The sequence below is a fragment of the Rhinolophus ferrumequinum genome, chromosome 6, assembly GCF_004115265.2.
Source record: "Rhinolophus ferrumequinum isolate MPI-CBG mRhiFer1 chromosome 6, mRhiFer1_v1.p, whole genome shotgun sequence".
NCBI classification, from domain to species: Eukaryota; Metazoa; Chordata; class Mammalia; order Chiroptera; family Rhinolophidae; genus Rhinolophus; species Rhinolophus ferrumequinum.
The window spans coordinates 86,485,739-86,506,732 of NC_046289.1; the positions used below are offsets into that span (position 1 = coordinate 86,485,739).

At 35.5% G+C, this 20,994-nt stretch overlaps 2 protein-coding genes across 8 annotated transcripts in view; one reads left to right on the forward strand and one right to left on the reverse strand.

Moving 5' to 3' along the window:
* Positions 1-7,181, forward strand: part of GEMIN2 (gem nuclear organelle associated protein 2) — a 20,768-nt gene extending 13,587 nt beyond the window's left edge. For all 4 annotated transcript variants that reach the window (XM_033108601.1, XM_033108602.1, XM_033108600.1 and 1 more), the window contains 2 exons: positions 2,081-2,139; positions 5,872-7,181. In XM_033108601.1, coding sequence (XP_032964492.1) covers positions 2,081-2,139; positions 5,872-5,911 — 99 coding nt within the window. In that variant the 3' untranslated portion in view covers positions 5,912-7,181. The remainder of the gene's footprint in view (positions 1-2,080; positions 2,140-5,871) is intronic.
* TRAPPC6B (trafficking protein particle complex subunit 6B) lies at positions 3,917-20,512 on the reverse strand. 4 transcript variants are annotated; one of them, XM_033108607.1, is made up of 7 exons: positions 20,101-20,512; positions 14,518-14,585; positions 13,684-13,801; positions 12,574-12,657; positions 10,850-10,943; positions 10,088-10,148; positions 3,917-6,039 (listed from the first exon to the last, which is right to left on the reverse strand). In XM_033108607.1, the coding sequence occupies exons 1-6, from the start codon at positions 20,179-20,181 to the stop codon at positions 10,117-10,119; spliced, it is 477 nt and encodes a 158-aa protein (XP_032964498.1). In that variant the 5' UTR covers positions 20,182-20,512; the 3' UTR covers positions 3,917-6,039; positions 10,088-10,116. The 4 variants fall into 4 exon arrangements, with proteins under 4 accessions (XP_032964498.1, XP_032964496.1, XP_032964499.1 ...); XM_033108605.1 differs by having other exon boundaries at positions 3,917-8,516; XM_033108608.1 differs by lacking the exon at positions 10,088-10,148.
* Between the last annotated feature and the right edge of the window lie 482 nt (positions 20,513-20,994).

Genomic DNA, 20,994 nt, shown 5'->3' on the forward strand with positions numbered 1-20,994 from the left:
GGCAGTGCCCAGCTAAAAATGAGCTTCAGTTGCTAAATAGTAAGGGAAGACAAGAAGCTGGAGTGGTCAACTAGCAGTCTCAGGCCCAATGATTGTTTTGAATTTCTGCAGTCAGACCCTTCCTCCAACTCATACCTGCAACATTACAATCTATGTAAATTAAAGCCAGGTTAAACCCACTTCTGATTTTTTTTCATCCCTCCTTTCCCCTCCACAAAATGTATACTTCTTGTTCTCCACTGACTACTCCAAAGTACTTTTATTTTTTCAGTTTTTATTAGTTTCAAGTGCGTAAAACAACATGATTAGACATTTACACCCCTCACAAAGTGATATAACCCCATCAAGTCCACTTGACACCATTCATAGTTATTAAAATACTATTGACTATATTTCCTATGCTGTACTTTACATCCTGTGACTATATATTTTTTTTAAGTTATAGTTGACATTCAATATTATTTTATATTAGTTGCAAGTGTACAGCACAGTGGTTAGGCATTTATATAATTTATGTAGTGATCGCCCCTGATAAGTCTAGTACACACCTGACACTATACATAGTTTTTACAATATTATTGACTATGTTCCCCACACTGTATTTCACATCCCTGTTTCGTGACTACCAATTTGTACTTTCTAATCCTTCACCTTTCTCACCCATCCCCCCAACCACCCTCCCATCTAACCACGATCTTTGTTCTCTATCTCTGAGTCTATTCCTGTTTTGTTTGCTCATTTATTATGTTCTTTAAATTCCACACATAAATGAGATCATATGATATTTGTCTTTCTCCATCTGACTTATTTCACTTAGCATCATATTGTCTAGGTGCATCCATGTTGTTGCAAATGGTTAAGATTTCATTCTTTTTTATGGCAGAGTAATATGCCATTGTATATGTACACCACAGTTTCTTTATCCAGTCTATTGATGGCGAATTCAGTTGCTTCCTTTTCTTGGCTATTGTGAATAATGCTGCAGTAAACATAGGGGTGCATCTATTTTTTCAAATTAGTATTTTGGATTTCTTTTCATTGAACAACCATGATATGGCCCAAACTAACTTAGATGGCCTGTACTCCAAGCAAAATGTTCTTGCTACTCACTAAATATTCCCTATGCTTTGATCCTACTTTATTCCCTCTGCAAAAGAGCCTGTTTATTCCAGTTTGCATGTAAATACCGTTTATTTTTCACAGTTTGGCTCTCATTCCACTATTTTCTATGATAACTTTCCCTTATCCTAACAACTAAAAAGAATCTCTCCATCATCCTCTGTGTTTCCAGTATACTTTGTATGTTTTTTATGACACTTCACACATTTTTCCTTTCATTAAAGCTAATATGTGGATGTGTCATCTTCTGTGCTATTAGCAGGTAATATGTTTTATTCAGCTTTGTTCCATATAGTGCTTAGCACAGAGAAGAATTGAGTACAGTAACATCACAGACGTATGTCCCAAGTGTGAATTAACATATGACATGTCTGTTATAACCTTAATAGGTTATTGTGACTATTCCTTGAAATGTATAAAAATAAATTTTATACTCTAAGACTATTTTTACGTATCAGTCATTTTAACAGATATTTAAAGTGAACTTTCTAAAATCTATAGTTCAGGAACTACTTCCATCATAATTGAGAGCCCTGATCTGGAATATTTTCTGGTATATCTTATGCCTGAAGCCAGGATTTTACTCCTTCTCAACTGTAAGTTCCTTAAAATATTTTTGTACACTTTTCATCACTGTCCAGTTAGGGCATAGGCTCTTCTTGCTGCTCTACTTGGAACTAGGGAAAAAATTCTCCCAAGTTATCCTCCTCAGAGCCCTCAATTCTTATTTCTTTTTCCTTTTCAGGATATTTCTTTAATAGATGATCTTAGATGTTTCTCAAGGGATCATTAACTCTACAGTTTTCTCCTTTTTCTTTGAGGTTTCCTATTTCTGTGTGATTCTTACTATCATCTAATAAAAATTACGTTTTGCATCTTAAAAGGAAATTTGTTTCAAAAATAATGGAACAGACTGCGTTTTGACTTCTGCCACATGTGGCTTCCTTTTTTTTTTTTTTAGGACAGCAAAGATGATGAGAGGGTTCCTGCTTTGAATTTATTAATCTGCTTGGTTAGTAGGTAAGTAATCCTTGGCTTTTTGCTTTGTAATAGTATTAATAATGGTGGTACAGAGTATTATTTCCATTTTACAGTAGAGGAAATTGAGGTGTGAGGAAACAATATTATATGTATCATAGTTCCCTTAGTTTTTCTCTGTAAGTAATGCTGCAGTGAAGACCCTTCTACATAGAGCTCCGTAATTTCCTAAGGGTATATTCCTAGAAGTAAGTCACAGGGCATGTATAGTCATGGACTGCTTAAAGATGGTGATGCATTCTGAGAAATGCATTCTTAGGTGCTACCGTCATTATACGAACGTACAGTGCACTTTTACAAACAGGTGGAATAGCCTGCTGCATACCTACGTTATATGGTGTGCTACCATTGTATATGAGGTGCATCGTTGAGTGAAACGTCTTCATTTCGGCGCATGACTGTACTTTTGAAACTGAGATATTTACTGAGTTTGCCTTCTAGAAGGCCTGTCCCGTTTTGTGTTCCCACCTGTGTCTGAGAGTGCCCATCGCCTCGTCAACACTGGGCATCTTCAGTTGACATAAGTACTTCCATTCTAATATTAAAAAATACAATCAAATTATTTTTATTTGCATTTGTTTGTTTACCAGTGAAGGTAGAACATGTTTCATTTTATTGCAGTTGTATTTTTTTAACTGCCTGTGTCACTTGTTCATTTTCAGTTGGGGCCTATTTTTATTTGTGTGGGCTTGATTTTATTTCTTACATTGAAGTTTCACCTAGAATTTAATTGAAAATTTTTTTGTATTCTAAATTCTTGTCTCTGTGTGTATACTTACACATACACACCACATTTATTTTAGGTCTCTTCCTGGACTTAATATTTTTGTCCCATTGTTCAGTGTTATTTCAATGCTGATACAGTTTTAAAGATTTGTAATATATTTAAATATTGGGAAGGTAAGTAAGACTGTGTCCATTTTTCCCTCCCCCACATAAGACACTTTTTCAGAGTACACACATATTCAACATCTAGTTTCTTGATCTGCAATAATTATGCTGCTGATGATAATTAACACTTAATGGGCACTTTGTGCCAAGCCTTTTTAAGATTCAGTAACTGATGTTTCAGTAAACTAGTACCTAATGGAGCCCGAGACCTCAACTTATCATCTTCCTGCTAATCCACGGATATTTTACAATATTATGCAGTTCTGAGAAGAGAAATATCCAACTGTACTGGTCATGATTATTTTTTTCCTCAAAAAGTTAGGTAAAACTGGAAAAATGTTTAAGACTATAGGCTTCACTTAGGAAAATTTATAGAAGATTATTGCAAGTTTGGGAAAAAAATATAGGCCATTACTCTTTGCAGCTTCAATATAAGTATCAGATATTATTATAAGTCTCGTGTTTTTTGTTGTTTTGTTTTGGTAGCTTTAAGGCAATAACTTAATTCATAACAATACCTACTCAGATGAGTGGAATCCCATTCAAACAGGATCCAATAACTACATCTTAGCCACCTTAATTATCTTACCAATAATAATTATTTTTTTAAGCTTTTTATTGAGATTTTCAAACATACACAAATAAATGTAGTAGAATAAACCCCCCAGACCAATTCATCACCCAACTTCAACAATTATTAACTCTTCACCAGAATGTTTAATTTATCCCACCTTTTAATGTATTTTAAACAAACCTCAGGCATGTCATTCCTCCTTTCAGTATGTATCTGTAAGGATTTTTTAAAAACATGACTATAATACTAATAGCACACCTGATAAATTTAATAACTCCACAGTATCATCTGATGTCCAGTCCATGTGTTCTATTCCCTAATTGTCCCAAAAATGTCTTTTTAATTTTGAATTGTTTAAATCGGGATCCAAGTAAGATGCATTCATTGCGTTTGTTTGATGTGTCTTTTAAGTCTCCCCATCACCTCCTGGGGTTTTTTTCCTTTGTTTTGTTGCTTTTCTTTGCTTATTTGAAGAAACTGGGTCCTTTGACCTATAAAATCTCCCATATTTTGGTTTTGGCAACTATATCCTCATGGTGATATTTAATGTGTTTATGTGTCCATTTTCTGTAAACTGGTAGGTAGGTATAGACGCTTAATTATAGTGGTGTTTGTTTGTTTGGTTGGTTTGACAAGACTCCGTGAGTTCTATTGTGTTGCTTCGGGAGGCACATGTCTAGTTGTCCCACATTTAGTGGTGATCAGGTCGATCAGTGCACTCAGGTAAAGTCCATACCTTTTACCTGTTGGTTTTGTCGGCCATTCATAATTGTTGCATAGATCCATTATTTTATTAGGATTCAAAAATGCTGGTTTTTCTATTATTCCCTATTTATCTGTAGCTAAAATTTTTGTAAAACATAACTTCCCTTGTTTTATTTGGTTACCTTGAAATATAATTTATCCAAAAACAAAACAAAACAGAATACATGCTAGATCCTTTTCCCATTATTTACTAATTTTTAGAATAATGAATTGTGGCCTAGGAGTCCCCAAAGTTGACCAATAAGGTTTTCTGGTTTTAGATTATCATTTTGAATTTAGGTGTTTTAACACTTGATATATTTCAGTCCATTGCAGTCATTATTCTTTTTGAAGCTCAGATTGTTCGATCTTTGGCCAGTGGGAGCCCCTTAGGTTGACTCCTGTGCTTTTTGTTATATAATCCTAGTAGCCCTTTGTAGTTTTCTTTCTTTGTGGTATGTCAAGGTGATTCCTGTGTATCTTGGACTTTGTGGATCTGGAATCAGTCTTTCCTCCTGGAGGTGCTGGTTCCTCTTTTAAAGTAGAAAATAGTATTTAGAGTCCACAAATCTGGACATTAGGGAAGCTAGTTGTATTAGGTTGGTCATTGCATTTACGCCTTATCAGTGACCAGAGCTAGGAACTATATATTTTTAGAAAGAGAAAAATAAAATCCTGAGTTAAAATTGGTATTTCAGTTCTAATTTAAGATTACATGATTTTTCTTTAATGTTATATTTCTTTTCATCTATGCTGAAAGTTCTGGTTTCTAATAACATTAACATAATGATTCGCTTTTTCCTGTAGTATGCACATAATAGTTTCAGAATAACAATACTAAGTTTCCCTAACAGTAAAAATACTGAAATCATTTTAAGAATTCTTTGCAGTTCTTTTTGTCCCTGGAAAACCCACTAGGGACATGTATCAGAACACCGTGTTTAAGGTCACCTGAAATTATTCCCCTGTGTGGCATTGCCACTAACTGGATATAAGATTCATTTGGTAGAGTTTGGTTCATGATTTTATTTTTTGTTTTATAATTACATAAAATATTTACATTGTTCCAAAGTTAAAATTATAATTTGAGATGCATTTTGGAGTATTTTAGAATCCACCTGTATCTTCTCTAGCCTCTTTTCTCCCTTCCATAGTTATCTATCCATTTTATTATTTTTCAGTTTATCCTTCCATTGTTTCTTTTTAAAAGTATAAGCAAATATATCTGCATTCCTACACATGCTTATAAAAGGTACCATACTAAACATACCATTCTATACCTTGTTTTTTTCACTTAATAAATCCTGGAATTCACACTGTAGCAGTGTAGTCTCCTCATTCCTTTTTTGTAAAAACTTCAGTCTTCCACTGTGTAAATGTACTGTAGTTTATTCAACCAGTCCCCTTATTGATGAATATTTGAGTTGTTTGCAGTCTTTTCCTATTATTATAACTAGTGCTGCAATTAGTATTTTTAAGCATGCATTCAATTATTTCTTTACTAGGTATTTTGACCAACGTGATTTAGCTGATGAGCCATCTTGACGTAGCTGATCTCTCTCAGGGATAGAAGATACGTGTGATGAAGGCAGCCGAACTCTGAGGAAGTACAATGCCAATTCAAGTAGATTGCATCACATCTTCAACATTATGTGAGGGGTCTTCATCTTAAACTGTGCAACACAGAAGATAGCTTGTATGGATTTGAATATCTGAAGTATCTTAGGAAAAACTCACCTAGTTTCTAATGACAAGTTTTAAAGTTTTTCTATAACTACATGCAATGCTGTATGATGGAATTTTACAAATGTCCTTGGTGCTGTTTCATTGTTTTATATGAATACACATAAAATTTTATTGGAAATGTTCTGGTTACTAAAATTTTGTTTGACTCTTGAACAAAAGACAATGGAGAAAGGTTCTTAGTGTTGGAATTAAAATAATCTAGATTAAATGGCAAATCTGTTCATAGCAACAAAATTAAGCAAACGTTTTAAAACCCTTTCAGCTCAGTACTTTTATTTAAATGCCTTATTGCACAAAACTTTTCTTAACAAATCTTTTTTAATAATACCCTAATAGATTAACTATTTAATTTTTCTGTCAAATCTTCTGTTCATTTCACTTATAATTTATATATCAGGTACAGATGTTTCCTACTTTAAGTACAGAAGATCCAAGTAGCAATGGTTCTTCAAATAGGGGTTTATTTTTCTCACATAACGAGATGTGAAGAGGAGCTGGCTGCTGGCATTGGTTCAGTGACTCTGCAATACCAAGGTCTCTGATCTTTCAGCCTTTCCCTCATGGTAACAAGATATGGCCACTGCAGATCAAAGAAATATGTCTATATTCTGAGAGGAAAGGGGCTGAAGAAAGCAGAGCCTTCCACATCTGATTCTTTTCTCATAAAAGCAAAACCTTCTCCACAAATCCCAAAATCTATGTTCATCTGTTGGCTACAACGTATAAGATAAACACCTCTGCTCCAAGAAAGGTTGGGAAATGAAATTGTAAGCCTTTCCAGGCTTTCCAATAGAGGTTGAAAAGGAAAAGGGGATTGGGAATAACTGTGGATTAGGCAACCAATAGTTTTGCCACTAGTTATAAATAGAGCAGATACAATTTTACATTTGATCTTACGTTTTCATAAAAAGCTGATTTTTAAATGTGAGCTTAATAGTCCAAGTTGTTTTTTATCATAATTTACACATTCTTTCATTGTCGGATACCTAATCTGTTCTCTGTTAATCCGATATAAAAACACTACCATAAGTTTCCAAGAGTGCACCTGAAACTAATAAAAAAAAAAAAAGTGTCCAAGAGTACGGTTGCAACTCATAAGAATCTTATCCGTTAGTACTGCATTTGAAAACTTCACTGAAATTTTAAAAATTAGAAATTTTTGTTTCTCATCTGATAATTCTGGTATAAGAAGTTCAGGGCTGGTGCAGCAACTCCACAATATGTTAAATATCCTGGGCTGCATCTAGATTTCTCTTTTATCCATTTTAGTGTGTAGCTTTCATCTTTTTAGTCATGGTATGGGTTGCTTTGTCTCGTGCCTCATATCTACATTCCAAGTATAAAAAAGCACAACGCTTGTCTATATCAAGGGAGCAAAGCATTACAAGAAACCCACAACTTACATATCATTTGCCCAAGTTATGACATTTTCTCACTGTAAAGAAAGCTGGAAATAATTTTTTAGCTGAGTACATTGCTATTCCTATCAAAAATGGGGTTCTGGTAGAAAAGTGGGGAAGAGTGGATACTGGGTAGACAGCCAGCAGTGTCTACTACAAAGAGTTTAGATTTCCAATCTATACCACACAACTAGCTGTATTAGAGCCTCACATTTTTTTGTTGATTTGATGCTGGCGTGGGAGGGCAGGGCTGGGGGCTGATTCAATAAAGGGTCAATTGTTGTAATTTACATTTCTTACATAACTGTGTAGCTATGCACACTACTCACACAGAAAAAAATTCTGACTGGATAGCATAACGAAGGTAAGTTTGCATGCGCAGAAGACGAGTAGTATAAGAAATTATTTTAATACAGTTATACCTCTATTTTCTAGCAAGCTAGAGGGTCTCTAATAGGTAACAGAACCCATTTTTATAATGACTCAAGTTGGCATAAGGCTATTTTTCAGAAACGTAGACACAAAAGACATTTTAACCACTAATATAAGAAAAATTAAGTGTGCAAGTAACCATTATAGCCGTAGTTTATCAAGGCGTTCACAATTAAAAGTATCTTCTGATTTTAATGGAAAATTGAAGAGTAAAAGTTCCCCAACTCTTAACACAGGTAGAGAGCCTTAAGTTTGTTGAGAAATTATATATTTTAAATAGAGAATTTAGAAGTAGTTATTTTGAAAATAATAGTTACCAAGTGGTAGTTTAATCAGGTCTGAGGGACAGTGACAAAGTAAATTAGATTGCATGTGTATTTCTTTTCACATAAAAGATACATTACTTCTTTTGGTCAGGATTATACAGTTATTAACTTATGACAGTACTTTATTAAAAATGTATTCATTTCTACTAATTTTTTAAAATAAGCTTATTTCATCTGTATCTCTTAGAATAAACCAATTAGAAGCTGAATTATATTAAAATTGATTCAGATTATCAGTTCCACCACCTGGGGACAGACAGAAAAATGTTTTAGAAATTATAGAAAGGTTTATTTGACCTGTGTCCATACCACAATTATATTTTGCTACACATGTTACCAAGTCCCAACAAATTTCTAAAAAAAAGTTTCCCAAATTGCCCTAGGATGTTGGTTTATTTGAGCTGTTAGTGTTTCTTGAAGAATGCTATTGTGATAAAATACTAAGTTAAACAAAATTGTTTAAATTTTTTCAGAACCTGTAACATGCCATTAATATGCGTTAAAAATCTACAAAAAAGGATGGATTTCCAAAGTGTATTTGATCATAGTTGTCATTTTTCAAAGAACACTTTGAAAACTTGTAGGTTCTATCTAGTTTCTTTCTTAACTTCTATGACTCCCCCAATTTGTGCTGATCCTAATTTATGTAGTCTGATGCCTGAGTTTAACTCCCATCTTATAGCTTTATTTTAGTGGGACTGGGAAAGAATTCATCAGGTAATCCTGGCTATAGGATTCTGTTTTCCCTTAGTCACCACATGTCACTTTTGCTATGGACTGAATATTTGTGTCCCCCCCCAAAATGTAAATGTTCAAATCTTAACCCCCAATCCTCCTTATACTATCACAGAAAGTGATTATTAGGCCATGATGGCAAAGCCCTCGAGTGGGGTTATAAAAAGAGACCCCAGAGAGTTAGCCAGTCCCCTTAACACCAAGTGAGGATACAGTTAAAAGACATCCCTCTGGGAACTATTATAGGAAGCAGACCTTCACTAGACGCTGAATCTATTCTAGAGCAAGGAAGAGTAAATAAGGGAATAAAGATACAGAAGGTTAGAAACTTCACCAGCAACTCCACACACAGAAAAGTTGAGAGTGTAACAGGAGTTAAATATAAAACTTCCTTCCTAAAATACCTAATATTCTTTGGCCCTGGAGTCACTGAATTCACATGTAAACTAATTTATATTTCATTTTTATTACATTAATGGGAGCTCTCAAGGACTGAATTCTATTAAAGTGAAATTAAGTTTTTTAAGCAATTTAGGCAGTCAGATATGACATCTCACATACACAATGTATATCTTTACATAGGCATAAAAATTCTTAATAGAAATAAATTATAAGCAATAAAATAAAAATTAAGTCTAATTTAGTATGCTGTTTGATTTTTTTATAACTAAAATTCATATAATCAAAATTTATTTATTCTTACATAAATGATTCTGACTAGTACATACTTTTCCTTATGCTAATTTATCAAACCCTGAGTTTTGCTTCTCCATCTATGGTTAAATACCCATCACTCTCAGCAAATAAAAATGTTTAAAACAAGGGTCCTACACCTTGGTGTTTATTTGAAATCAGATTTTTTTCATTCTGAATAGTTTCAGTAAAGTGTATGTTATGGTAGAATGTCTCCATCTGCTTTAACTTGGTCTGTGTTCAATTGATAAAATACAACCTTATTCCTGCTTAACTACATCTTTCATCATGTAAGTTAGCAAATAGCTTATATCAACACAAATGTCCAACAATGTAATTAAATCATTGCTACATGAAGTACTTTATACATGAATAATTTAACTCTTTACACTGTTGAAGCCTTGCATTTCAGTATGTTCTACAGCTTCTGTATCATCACCTGAAATTTACCTTAAAAAAAAAAAGGACATGAAAAATCACTTTGATTTGTAAATACAAAGAAAACAAGCCTAAACATCAAGTTTTCTGCTCTATTTAGGAAGCAGTGTCAAACCAAGAAACTTGCTATGTCAAACAACTTTTCATAATATTCAATAAAGTCAATTCCATTTTTAGGAGATGATTATCTGATTGGTGAATAGGTGCCTTCGTTTCTCTGTTATTCCTACCTTTGGGTATTTCACTGCTAATTATTGTGAATAGAAAGGAAATATTGTGAATAGGAAATACAGTGAAGCTCAAGTCAATTTTATTCTTGGTTGATAGCTCTAGTGGAAAGATCTTTCTAAAGGAGTTTAGTGGTAAAAGATCAGTTGGCTTTATCTAGCTTTATATAATATATTCCAGAAAACCAGAAAGTTTTTTTCAATGCTATAGGGAAATTTACTATCTTAGAAGAATACTACAGAAAATTTTCCTTTAAATGTTAATTATCCCTTGTCTTATAAATTTGGATTTCTTTACCTCATTTTCTTAAATCATTGTCCATTATGAATTCAAAAATCCCCGAATATGAATATAAGTATGCTACATATTACTACATTGTTAAAACTGGTCAAAGTAAAATGAAATGATGTTAGCATTTTATTAATAAATTTCCCCAAAAACACCAGACCTGAAAAATAATCTCTAAAAATGTGAATTCAACTTACAGGCAGGCATTGAAGACACTTCAGCTGTTACAATACTTTTTATCCCCAAGTTTGATAAGCCACCTCTGATTAAGCCACATGTAAATGCTAAATACTAAAAGGAACAGAAAAATGTAAAAAATATTAAAAATTTACTAAGAGAGTAAAGCTATGGATAAATATAACATTTAGTTCAGCCTTACTATATAATTTAGTTCAGCCTTAACTTATTGCCATTTAAAAAAAGGGTTGTAGTACTTTTCAAATTAGTGAAAATTCTGATTGTTACAAGATTTTCCAGCTCCTTGGCAACTAAAACATGGACACGTGACTTAAGCTCTGCCAATTGTGTGCTCCAGTCCAGGACTCTGAATCTAGAGTGACAAAATCAAGCTGGAAACAGGTTAGAATTAGTTTTAGAGGCAGCAAAGGTGGCTTGTGTCTAATGTCAGTGCTGCCTGAAGAATTCTAACCAGACCCTCCCTGTGGAGTGACTGGGCTGCTTTCTTGCTGCTTTAACCTCCCAGAATTCTTGCCTGTTTTCTGAGTCTTCGCATCGATTCTGAAAACTATATTCCATTCAATCAGAGTTGGTTTCTGCTTTCTACAACCAAGAATCTTGATTTGTTCAAGACGTATTAGCCCGCCACAACAAAAGATTATTCAGTTCAAAATATCAATAGTGCGGACACTGAGAAACCCTTTCATATAGAAACAAGGAAAGGGAAAGGGACTGAACTACAGCAGAGCAGGCCAGGACAAGAATGGGAACTAAAAAAACAATAATCGAAGGATCTTTCGATTATCTATATTTTTTGTATTGTATGATAGTCAACAATACTACATATCTATGAATAAAAATATTTTATAATTAATATACATAAATGGGTACTGATAAGCAATTTGATCTGGAGACATGAAATTCTGAGCTAGAAGAGACCTTAGAGATTGTTTATAATATGGGGATTATTGTAACCAGTTTTATTAATGAAGAAACTAAGGTCCGGAGGGGTTAGGTAACTTACCCAATGTCACAAACCTATAAGTTTTGGAGCTTAGCTTAAATATAGATTGAGTTGGTCCCAAGTCCATGTTCTTTCCATTATACCTACACTGCCTTTGTGTTAGGTAATTTAGGTATGAACACATTTTTACGGATAAATAGCAACTTCTACTGCCCCAGATATTTTAATCACTTCAAAGGAACCCTTACATTAAAACTTGTCATCTTTCTTTAGTGCATCTGTCTACTTCTTGATTCCTACATAAGACTGAAAAAGAAAAACTACACAAAACCCAGAAACACAGATATATTTAACACAAAACATGTATCCTTAGAAACAAATATTAACTGTTTAAAACAATTTTTTTAATCTGCTAAAGGAGATGGTAAATATAAACTCTGAGGTCAATAATTCTGAACAGGTAATATGAATTTTATAAGTTTGAGTATCTTTTCTGACATATCTATGCTATATCCAAAAATCTACCATTAATCTATTTTTCATTGTTATTTAGTTAGTATTTCTTTAATTGGTCATCATAAGCCTAATTAGCTACAGTTTAATGTTATTTTAAAATGATGAACATCTGTCTCCTCTTTCGCAGAGAAGTGTTTAAACAAAAAAGAACACCTGTAAAACCTATTTGAAATTCAAAATTCTGTTGTGATTGGCATTGTGCTTTTCCCTATGGTTCTACTCTTTTCATAATAAAAACCCTCAATCTTCTATTCCATTAAATACCTTAGATGCATGTTCTAAATACTGTTTTCCTGCAGACATCTGAGTAAGCAGACGAAATTTGTTGTCTTGAAGTACATAGATGCCCTGTTCCAAAAACAGAGAAAACCCAAAGTCACTGTAGTCTGAGTCCTTAAAAATTTTCTCTTCAAAACTATTTAAGAGTTTTTTAAGTTATTAAAACTCTCCTTTCCATGTCAAATTTTCTTTAAGTGAAGAAGTTTTGCAATGTTCAAGCTGAACAACTGTTCGACATTTTATAACACTAATATTTATTGAATTCTTTTAGATACTGAAGATATAAAGATGCCTAAGACATAGTCATGATCCTTAACTCACAGTCTAGGGCAGAGGAATCAGAAATACTTGTCCAGGTGAAGTTAGCAGTTATATATTATTATCATATATCTCTGTATATCATATCTATAAAACCAATAATCAGAGTTATGTCTTCCTATTAGCATTTCAAGTACTTCCAAAGTAAGGTTGGTATTGTTCCATGAAAAAATGAATTCTATAAGTAGCTACTAGATACACTCTTTTCATTTTTTTATACTTAATCAAAGGGCCAAATCCACTTTAAATATTTCCTTGGGTTTTATAAAATAAATCTATTTCAATATATAATTTCCATGCAATCTATTAATTTCTATATTAAGAAAATATTTTAAGAATAGAAAATATGACAGCAACTAAATAATGCAAGTTATTTAAGAGTTAAATATGCTGTATAAATTAGACTTCAGAAATTACTCTAAAGACATAAATGTGATATATCTGTGGTTCTGCATATCATCACCACTAAGGAATAACAACCAAGAAACCAAATCCTAAAACCTGTATCATTCTGACATTTGCTACTTTTTAAAACTTAACTTATTTAATTGGAGGAAAGAAACAGTTACGGTATCATTACTAATAATTGTCCCTTTGTCTTTACTCTTTAAGTCCGATTAGAGAAATAAAGTAGTGACTTATTAACAACATATAAGAGAAACATTCCAAAGTTGACTAGAAATTATTTTAAGGTTTAAATAATAAGTAAAGCACTAAAATAGTACATTTATATTAAGTTAAAAGACTTAAAAGATAGGCCTTAATTTATCTAAATACCTGATGATTTGTCCTTAGATTGTCGATTTGTTTCTTGAACACTGTAGTCCAGAAATCTTTACAAATGAACTTCATGATATCTAACTCATCCTTGAACCTTGCAGTATCTTTTGTAAACCTAAAAAGATCAACTAGAAGTAATGCAGTATTTTCCCTCCAAAAAAAGTAGGAGGGGCAAATTATTAACTCATTTCCAAATGCCAGAACAGTACTGAACATTGACAGTCATAAAGTGATCAGCATCAAGCAAAGTAAAGCCCATCTCAACAGATTCACATTCTGTTATACAATTACGGGGCTAAATTTGGTCTAACAGTAAGCTGCAATTTTAGGTACAATTTATTCTAGCATACCAAAAAAAAGCTAAAGGATGATCATGGTATTGTTATATAAAACACAAAGTTCAAATACTCAGATAGTGAGAAAGTAATACTAAATAGAATTTTTCTATAAATTGGAAGATTATTGCATGCATAAACATAGACTCTAAGTCATTTCCATTCCTATGCATTGAAACAAAATTACATTTAGGTTAAAGAACCTATGGACCTTAAGTAGGAAATGCAGTAAGATTTTAGATAGTTGTTTCAGTACACTGAAGTTTTCAGGAAGCAAAAGTCTAAAACATAAAATATATTTTTTCTGTGAATATTAAAACATAAAAATTTGAAAATAATATCAAACCTAAAAAGAAATTACAATCTGAATTAACGAACAGAGAATAGAATTTGGGAATTAAAATTAACGTAACACAAGTTTTATGCAATCTTTTGAAATGGACCATCGTTGTTCATAACCTACCTGGAAGAAAATTTTCAAATCCATACTGCTCACCTTTCTATCAGTCCTTGCCCCACTCGAAACCCCATGTTTTCCAGCTTAGTAATACAGCGTCCGTTTTCCTGTTTTAAAAAATAATAGCATTGAATGCTTTTAGGATGCCAGAATATTGGTATTCAAAATTGTTTTAAAATGTTGGCTAAAAATAGTAGTGTAAATATTTATACTTTTTTCACTGAAACATTGTAAGAAAAAGTGAATTATAAGTCATACTTGAATTTTCTTAGTACTAATCATTAAGGCAATACGCGCCAGTCTCTTCCTAATTACTTTCTACCCACTTTTTTCTACATTTTGAACAATTCCTCTTCTCTCCTCAGTTATAAAACTTTATATTATCTTTGCCTTTTTTCTGTCAGTCATTCCCTTTGTGCTATCACTAAGTTCTATTGTTCCTTGCTTCAAACCATCTCTTAGTCATCCAGATGGCTTTCTAGTTCTCAGTGTGTCTAAGTTGATGACCCTACCATCATAAGCCGGGAATCATGCAATTGCTTTGCTCTTCCTTTGGCAATTTCATCCAGTCTTTTTTTTTTTTTTAATTGGGGAATATTGGGGAACAGTGTGTTTTTCCAGGACCCATCAGCTCCAAGTCAAGTCGTTCGTTTTTTTTGTCAATCTAGTTGTGGAGGGCGCAGCTCACCGGCCCATGTGGGAATCGAACCAGCAACCTGGGTGAGCACTGCGGCACTGCGCTCTAACCAACTAAGCCAACCAGTCCACCCTCATACAGTCTTAAGGCTTTAAATACCACCCTTATGCTGAAGACTCCCCAAATCCTCTGGATGACCTACAAAGTCCTGTACAATCCACACCCCTGTACCTCTGGAACCTCAACCTGCTACTTTTCTTCACTCACTCTGCTCCAGCTACACTGGTCTCCTCGCTGTCCTTAAACATGCCAGACATGCTCTTATCTCATGGCTCTCGCACAGGAAGCAATTCCTCCAGATATTCACAAGACCAACTCCCTCACTCTAAGTCTTCGCTCCCATGTCACCATCTCAAATGAGTCCAATTTCAACCACCTTCTTTAAAATTGCAACATCATTCCCCTTCAGCAACTCTCTATCATAGTGATTTTCACAGTGGGCCCCAAAACCAGCAACACTAGCATTGCATGGAAACTTGTAAAAATAGCGAATTCTGTAATTCCACTCCCATTTACTGAATCAGAAATTGTGGGTATGGGATCAGTAATGTGTTTTAAGAAGCCCCCTAAAAGTGATTCTGATGCCCTTCCCACTTCCCTGCTGAAGTTGTCTCCAAAGAATTTCTTTCACCATTTAACGTACTATATACATATTACTAATTTTAGAGTGCTATGTCCCTCCATCCCCCAGCCACTGCTAGAATACAGCTCCAGGAGGGAGGGGTTTTTATATATTCTGAAGCCTGTTTGTCTCGCACTAAGAAGTACACCACAGGCCTCATTATTTGCTGACCTTTCTTCTAAGGAACCATGTACTCCACTTACAGGGCTGGCACTACTAAATTTGTATTTCTAGGGCAGACTTTATTCGACATAGCCATGTTGCTAGAGGTCCCACAGGCCCCTCAAATTAGGCATATTCAAAATGACATTCATTATCTTAATGTCCTCAGCCTGCTCTGCCGCCAGAATTCCCTAACTTTATTAATGGCACCACTATCCACCTAGTTATTCCAAACAGAAAACTCATTTTCTTCACCTCTTTGCTCCCAACCTCTCCACACACACTGCAGTCCAGCCCTGTGGAGCCTAACATCTCCATGCTTTCCAAAATACATCTTCTCTCTCCGTCCTTATTGCTTAAGTTAGCCCTTACCATTTCTCTCCTGGTTTTCAGTCAGAGTCTTCCAACTCATCTCCTTGTCTCAAGTTTTTCTTCCCTTGATTTGTTTTCAGTATTTCTGGTATAGACTTTCTAAAAAAACAAATCATGTTGTTTCTCTACTAGAACTTTCAGCGTCCCCTCCCCTTTCTTCAAAATAAAATCCAAACTCATCAGCATGGTATTATGTGCCTTTCCTTAAATAATACCTAGTTAACCAAATTCTCTAACAGCCACATACACACAAACGCCCTTCCTTCTACCAAGCTGAAACTTCTGCAGCACCTCCAGAGTGCCATGCTTTCTTCTGCCTCCCTGCCTTTGCACATACTGTCCCCTAACTGCACATCCTTTCAAAGCAGCTCAAGTATCACATCCTCCCAGAAACCTTTCCTGGTGCTCCTTTGGGCCCTGCGCCATCATAACACTCTGCACATACATCTGTTATTGTATATATCACTATCCTTGATTTTTCTGTTCTTCTCCACACTCATTCCCAAATATGATCAGGTGGCATGAGTACCTGTCAGTCACAATGCTCTTTGTAAAACAATCTGCTCTTTGTAGAATCACCCAGGAACATTGTGATTAGTAGGAAATGTGCTTATATTTGCAGACATTCTCAAATCCTAACTACAATCATATGAGCTTTTCAATTAATCCCTAGTAAATACCTTCTGATGTTACTACTTATTCATTCACTTTGGCATCTGTGAGTGCTCACTAGCAGGTATCAATTTTTAAAAAAAATTAAACTTGAAAATATTTTATCCATTAACTTTTCTAAAAAAATCTATTCTCCATAAATTGGCAAATACCCAATTGTTCAGTTTTTAGAAATTTAATTCCTCTTCAAGCATAGTTTGAAAATCATTTATTTGGAGGGTGACAACACCGGTTTTTCCTTTATTTCATTTCAAAACTTACGACTTTATGTCAAAAAGATATATAAAAGCCATTTCTGGATGACAGGATTATGTGTCTTTCACATTTTTTATTATGAAAAATTTGAAATACACTCAAAGTAGAGACACTAACACAATGAACCCTCTGGATTCTAATCATCAAGACTGCCACATAACTTTTTAAAAATCACTTTTGTTTTTATGCACTTTACATTTTTTCCCCACAATAAACAAACTGCAATAGGAAAAGAAAGTTATTTTTAGTTTAAATGATTCAAAACTTACGCATTTCCTTTCTCTTATATGACTAGCACACCTGTTCAAGTTATCAGTCATGATTACAACAGCTCTGTTTTGTTTAATTTTGGGTTAATCCACTCAGAAAAAGGATTTAAAAAAAAGGATGATTTTCCTGGGCAAAGGTTGGAAAAGGGGAAGAAAGTAAAGAAAATTGGGATGGCCGGATGGCTCAGTTGGTTAGAGCCCAAGCTCTTGGCAACGGGGATGCCAGTTCGATTCCCACATGGGCCAGTGACGTGCGCCCTCCACAGTTGGATTGAAGGACGACTTGGAGCTAATGGGTCCTGGAGAAACACACTGTTCTCCAATATTCTCCAATAAATTTTTTAAAAAAAGAAAGTAAAAAAAAATGAAGAGAACAGATTGCACACATTGGGGGTTGGAGGAACAAGGATTTTATGATAAAGAATAAAATGGGTGCGTTGCTAACTACTCTTTGGGGAAAAGGAAGGCTAGCTCTGCACAAACAGCAAATGTCTGCTACTCAGCACAGATGCTACACATTAATAATTATTGGTTTTGATGATGATGAAGTTGAAATTTTGTAATTTGAAAAAAAACAAACCTCAATTACAGATGGGTTTGAGTATGACTAGAATTTACTTCATTTCCAGTACTCTTCCTAATGTTTTCCTAATGATATCTCCAAATGCATCATGCCTGCATGCCATAGAGTGAATGTTTGTGTCCCCCCAAAATTCATACACTGAAATCCTAATCCCCAATGCGATGGTATTAGGAGGTGGGGCCCTTGGGAGGTGATTTCATCATGAGGATGGAGCCCTGAAGAATAAGATTAGTACCCTTAAAAAAGAGACCCCAGAGAGCTAGCTAGCCCCCTTCTAACAAGTGAGGACACAGCCAAAAGACATCCATCTATGAACCAAGAGCAGGCCTTCACCAGACACCTTGATCATGGACTTCCTAGTCTTCAGAACTGTTAGAAATAAATTTCTGTAGTTTTATAAACTACATTCAGTCTATGGTATTTTGTTACAGCAACCAGAGTGGACTAAGAAAATATCCTTGTAGATTACAAACTGGCAGTACCTTTTCCTGGATGTCCTACAAATATCTCAAAATTTCAGCCTATCCAAAAATAATTCATTATCCTCATCTATTTCTTCTCCTTTATTCCTTCCACCCAACCCAGCTACTCAAGCTAAAAACCTGGAAATAATTCTCAACTCTCACTTCTATTTCTAACCACGTCCTAGAGAATCTATCGCCTACTTCTCAAACCTGTTTCCTCCTCTTTTTCTCTCTATCCCTGCTTAATTCAGAATTTCATCACCCCTTGCCTCTACTTCAACATAACAGATCTTCCCACTACAAGAATCTTCCCTCTCCAACCCAGCCTCTCTTTCTACAATGCAAATGGGTCATGGCATTCCCCTTCTTAAAAATCCTTAAAACCCTCTACTAAGAAGGTCCAAATCACACAAGGCTCATTCTGGCTATAGCTCTCTAAACTTCTCACTCTCCACCCAGTGAATCTAGTCGCAGTGAAATGCTTAAGCATATTTAAATACATCACACTTTTTCATACCTTTATGTCTTTACCTTTGCCTAGGATGCTTTTCCTACCCCCACGTTCCACCCCTCTTTATTAACAGCATTATAGAAAGGATTTCTGCCTTGAACATGACTTTAGAATATCTCATTTATAAAATTTGTTACAACTCCATGATTCTATACCGAATTACCATCCGATACCTTAATTATTCATTGAGCCCCTATTACTCAAGGACTGTGAGGCAGGGGTTTTATTTTATTCATCTAGCACAGTATCAGGCCCACAACACACGCTAAATAGTGAGTGAATGAAGACTGCCACATATTTGAAGTAACCTCCAAGAGAATGGGGTCATTGTTTCCTTCATTACTATCTATATCTATATCTATCTATCTATCTATCTATATCTAGCTAGCTAGCTAGCTATATCTATCTATCTATGTCTCTACCTATCTATCTATCTATCTATCTATCCCCAGCACCTAGAACTAGCTCTGACAGATATAATGGGCATTAAATAAAAAAAATTTTACATTAATTGATTTGTTTCCTAAATATAGTAATGACTGAAAACTTTGCTTTGACCTCAAATGTTATTAGGCTTCTGTCTTCAAGTTTTGTGGAGTGGTATTGAGGGTTAGGGATAAGGAGGGAGGGACAAGATTCTCAGGCTGGACGGGTCTGTGCAGTGGACGGCTCAGAAGTGCTGGAAGTGGCAGAACTAAGTAGGGGGTCCGAAATAAAGATGTTAACCCTGCCTTTAATCATGGTAGAGACAACACTAAAAGTAAGAAAACTTGCGGCCTGCAGGATACAAGTACGGGAATTGACAAAAAAGTACCAAATAGTAGAAGATGCGAGGGAGAAGAGGATAAAAGACCGAGGACAGCTGAAAGGTTCGAGGCCTTAGGATACCTGCAGGTAGAACAGCTTGTCTACACCACGGGAGGCGTGGGGTGGCGATGGGACAGGGATCGAAGGAAAGAACTGAGGGGAAACTGTCATCGCAGAAGGACCTCAAGGGTGTGTTGACAGCACTCACCACCTCCCCATGCTCCGCGGACTTGTACACTCCAGACACCATCTCGTTGTGGAGAAGCAAAAACAACGCCTCGTCCGCCATTTCCTGCTTATTCTTCCAAGCTCTGGTTTTCGGCTCCCGTTTGGGCCAGGCTCGGGGGTTCCGGCCAGCGCCTGAGCGATTCGGGCTGCACCGCCGCTCCCTCAGTCCGCAGCCCGTCCCTCGTTGCTAGGAGACCGAAGAATTCACTCCGCTTCCGGAAGGCTGGTACTGGACTGAGCCCAGTACCAGGGCGAGCGCACCCCACCCCAGGGCCACCAAGCCCTCGGGAGGAACGAGATAGTGTAACACTTGCGGGAACCAAACCGAACCCACGAAGCCTGTATGTGGCCACAGGGCTAGCGGCGAAACCAACAACTTCCGGTCCCCTCTACCCCGGCATTCCGCCAGCTCTATGATCGCAGAGTTCCTCCTCGGCGGGGGCGGGGGGCGGTGGCGGGGGACTGCTTGGCGCCCTTGAGATACTGGGGAAGGAGGGGCAGCTGTCAAAATAAGACAAAGAAGCTCCTCCTGCCATCTCTGAGTTAATTACTTATGAGTTAGTTAAACTTTAAAGAATGTCTATTCACTTCATCAAAAGCTTCCACTTCCTGCCATCATGTTCCTCAATATGAAAAACTGTAGAAAGAATGAATAACTCAAAAATCTTCAGGCTATAAATTTTAAATATATATGAGAAATTATCCTGGATTCAGCCTAGGTATGCAAAAAGATTTAAAGCCATTTTGGCCCCCAAGAAATTTACGGGGAGTGGGGTGTAAGGGACAAGGCAGATGGAGTAAAGAAAGAACAGGATACTCTTGAACCAGAAAATGCAAATTAATCAGAGGATTAGGTGAAGGGAAAAAGTGCTAT

Bases quoted from the DNA above. Each gene is read 5' to 3' on its own strand.
- TRAPPC6B (XM_033108607.1), bottom strand. From the start codon at position 20,181: ATGGCGGACGAGGCGTTGTTTTTGCTTCTCCACAACGAGATGGTGTCT. The intron at 14,586-20,100 runs GTGAGTGCTGTC...TTTTTAAAACAG, and splicing joins CCGCGGAGCATGGGGAGGTG to GAAAACGGACGCTGTATTAC. The intron at 12,658-13,683 runs GTATTTAGATAA...TTTTTGGAACAG, and splicing joins ATCTAAGGACAAATCATCAG to GGCATCTATGTACTTCAAGA.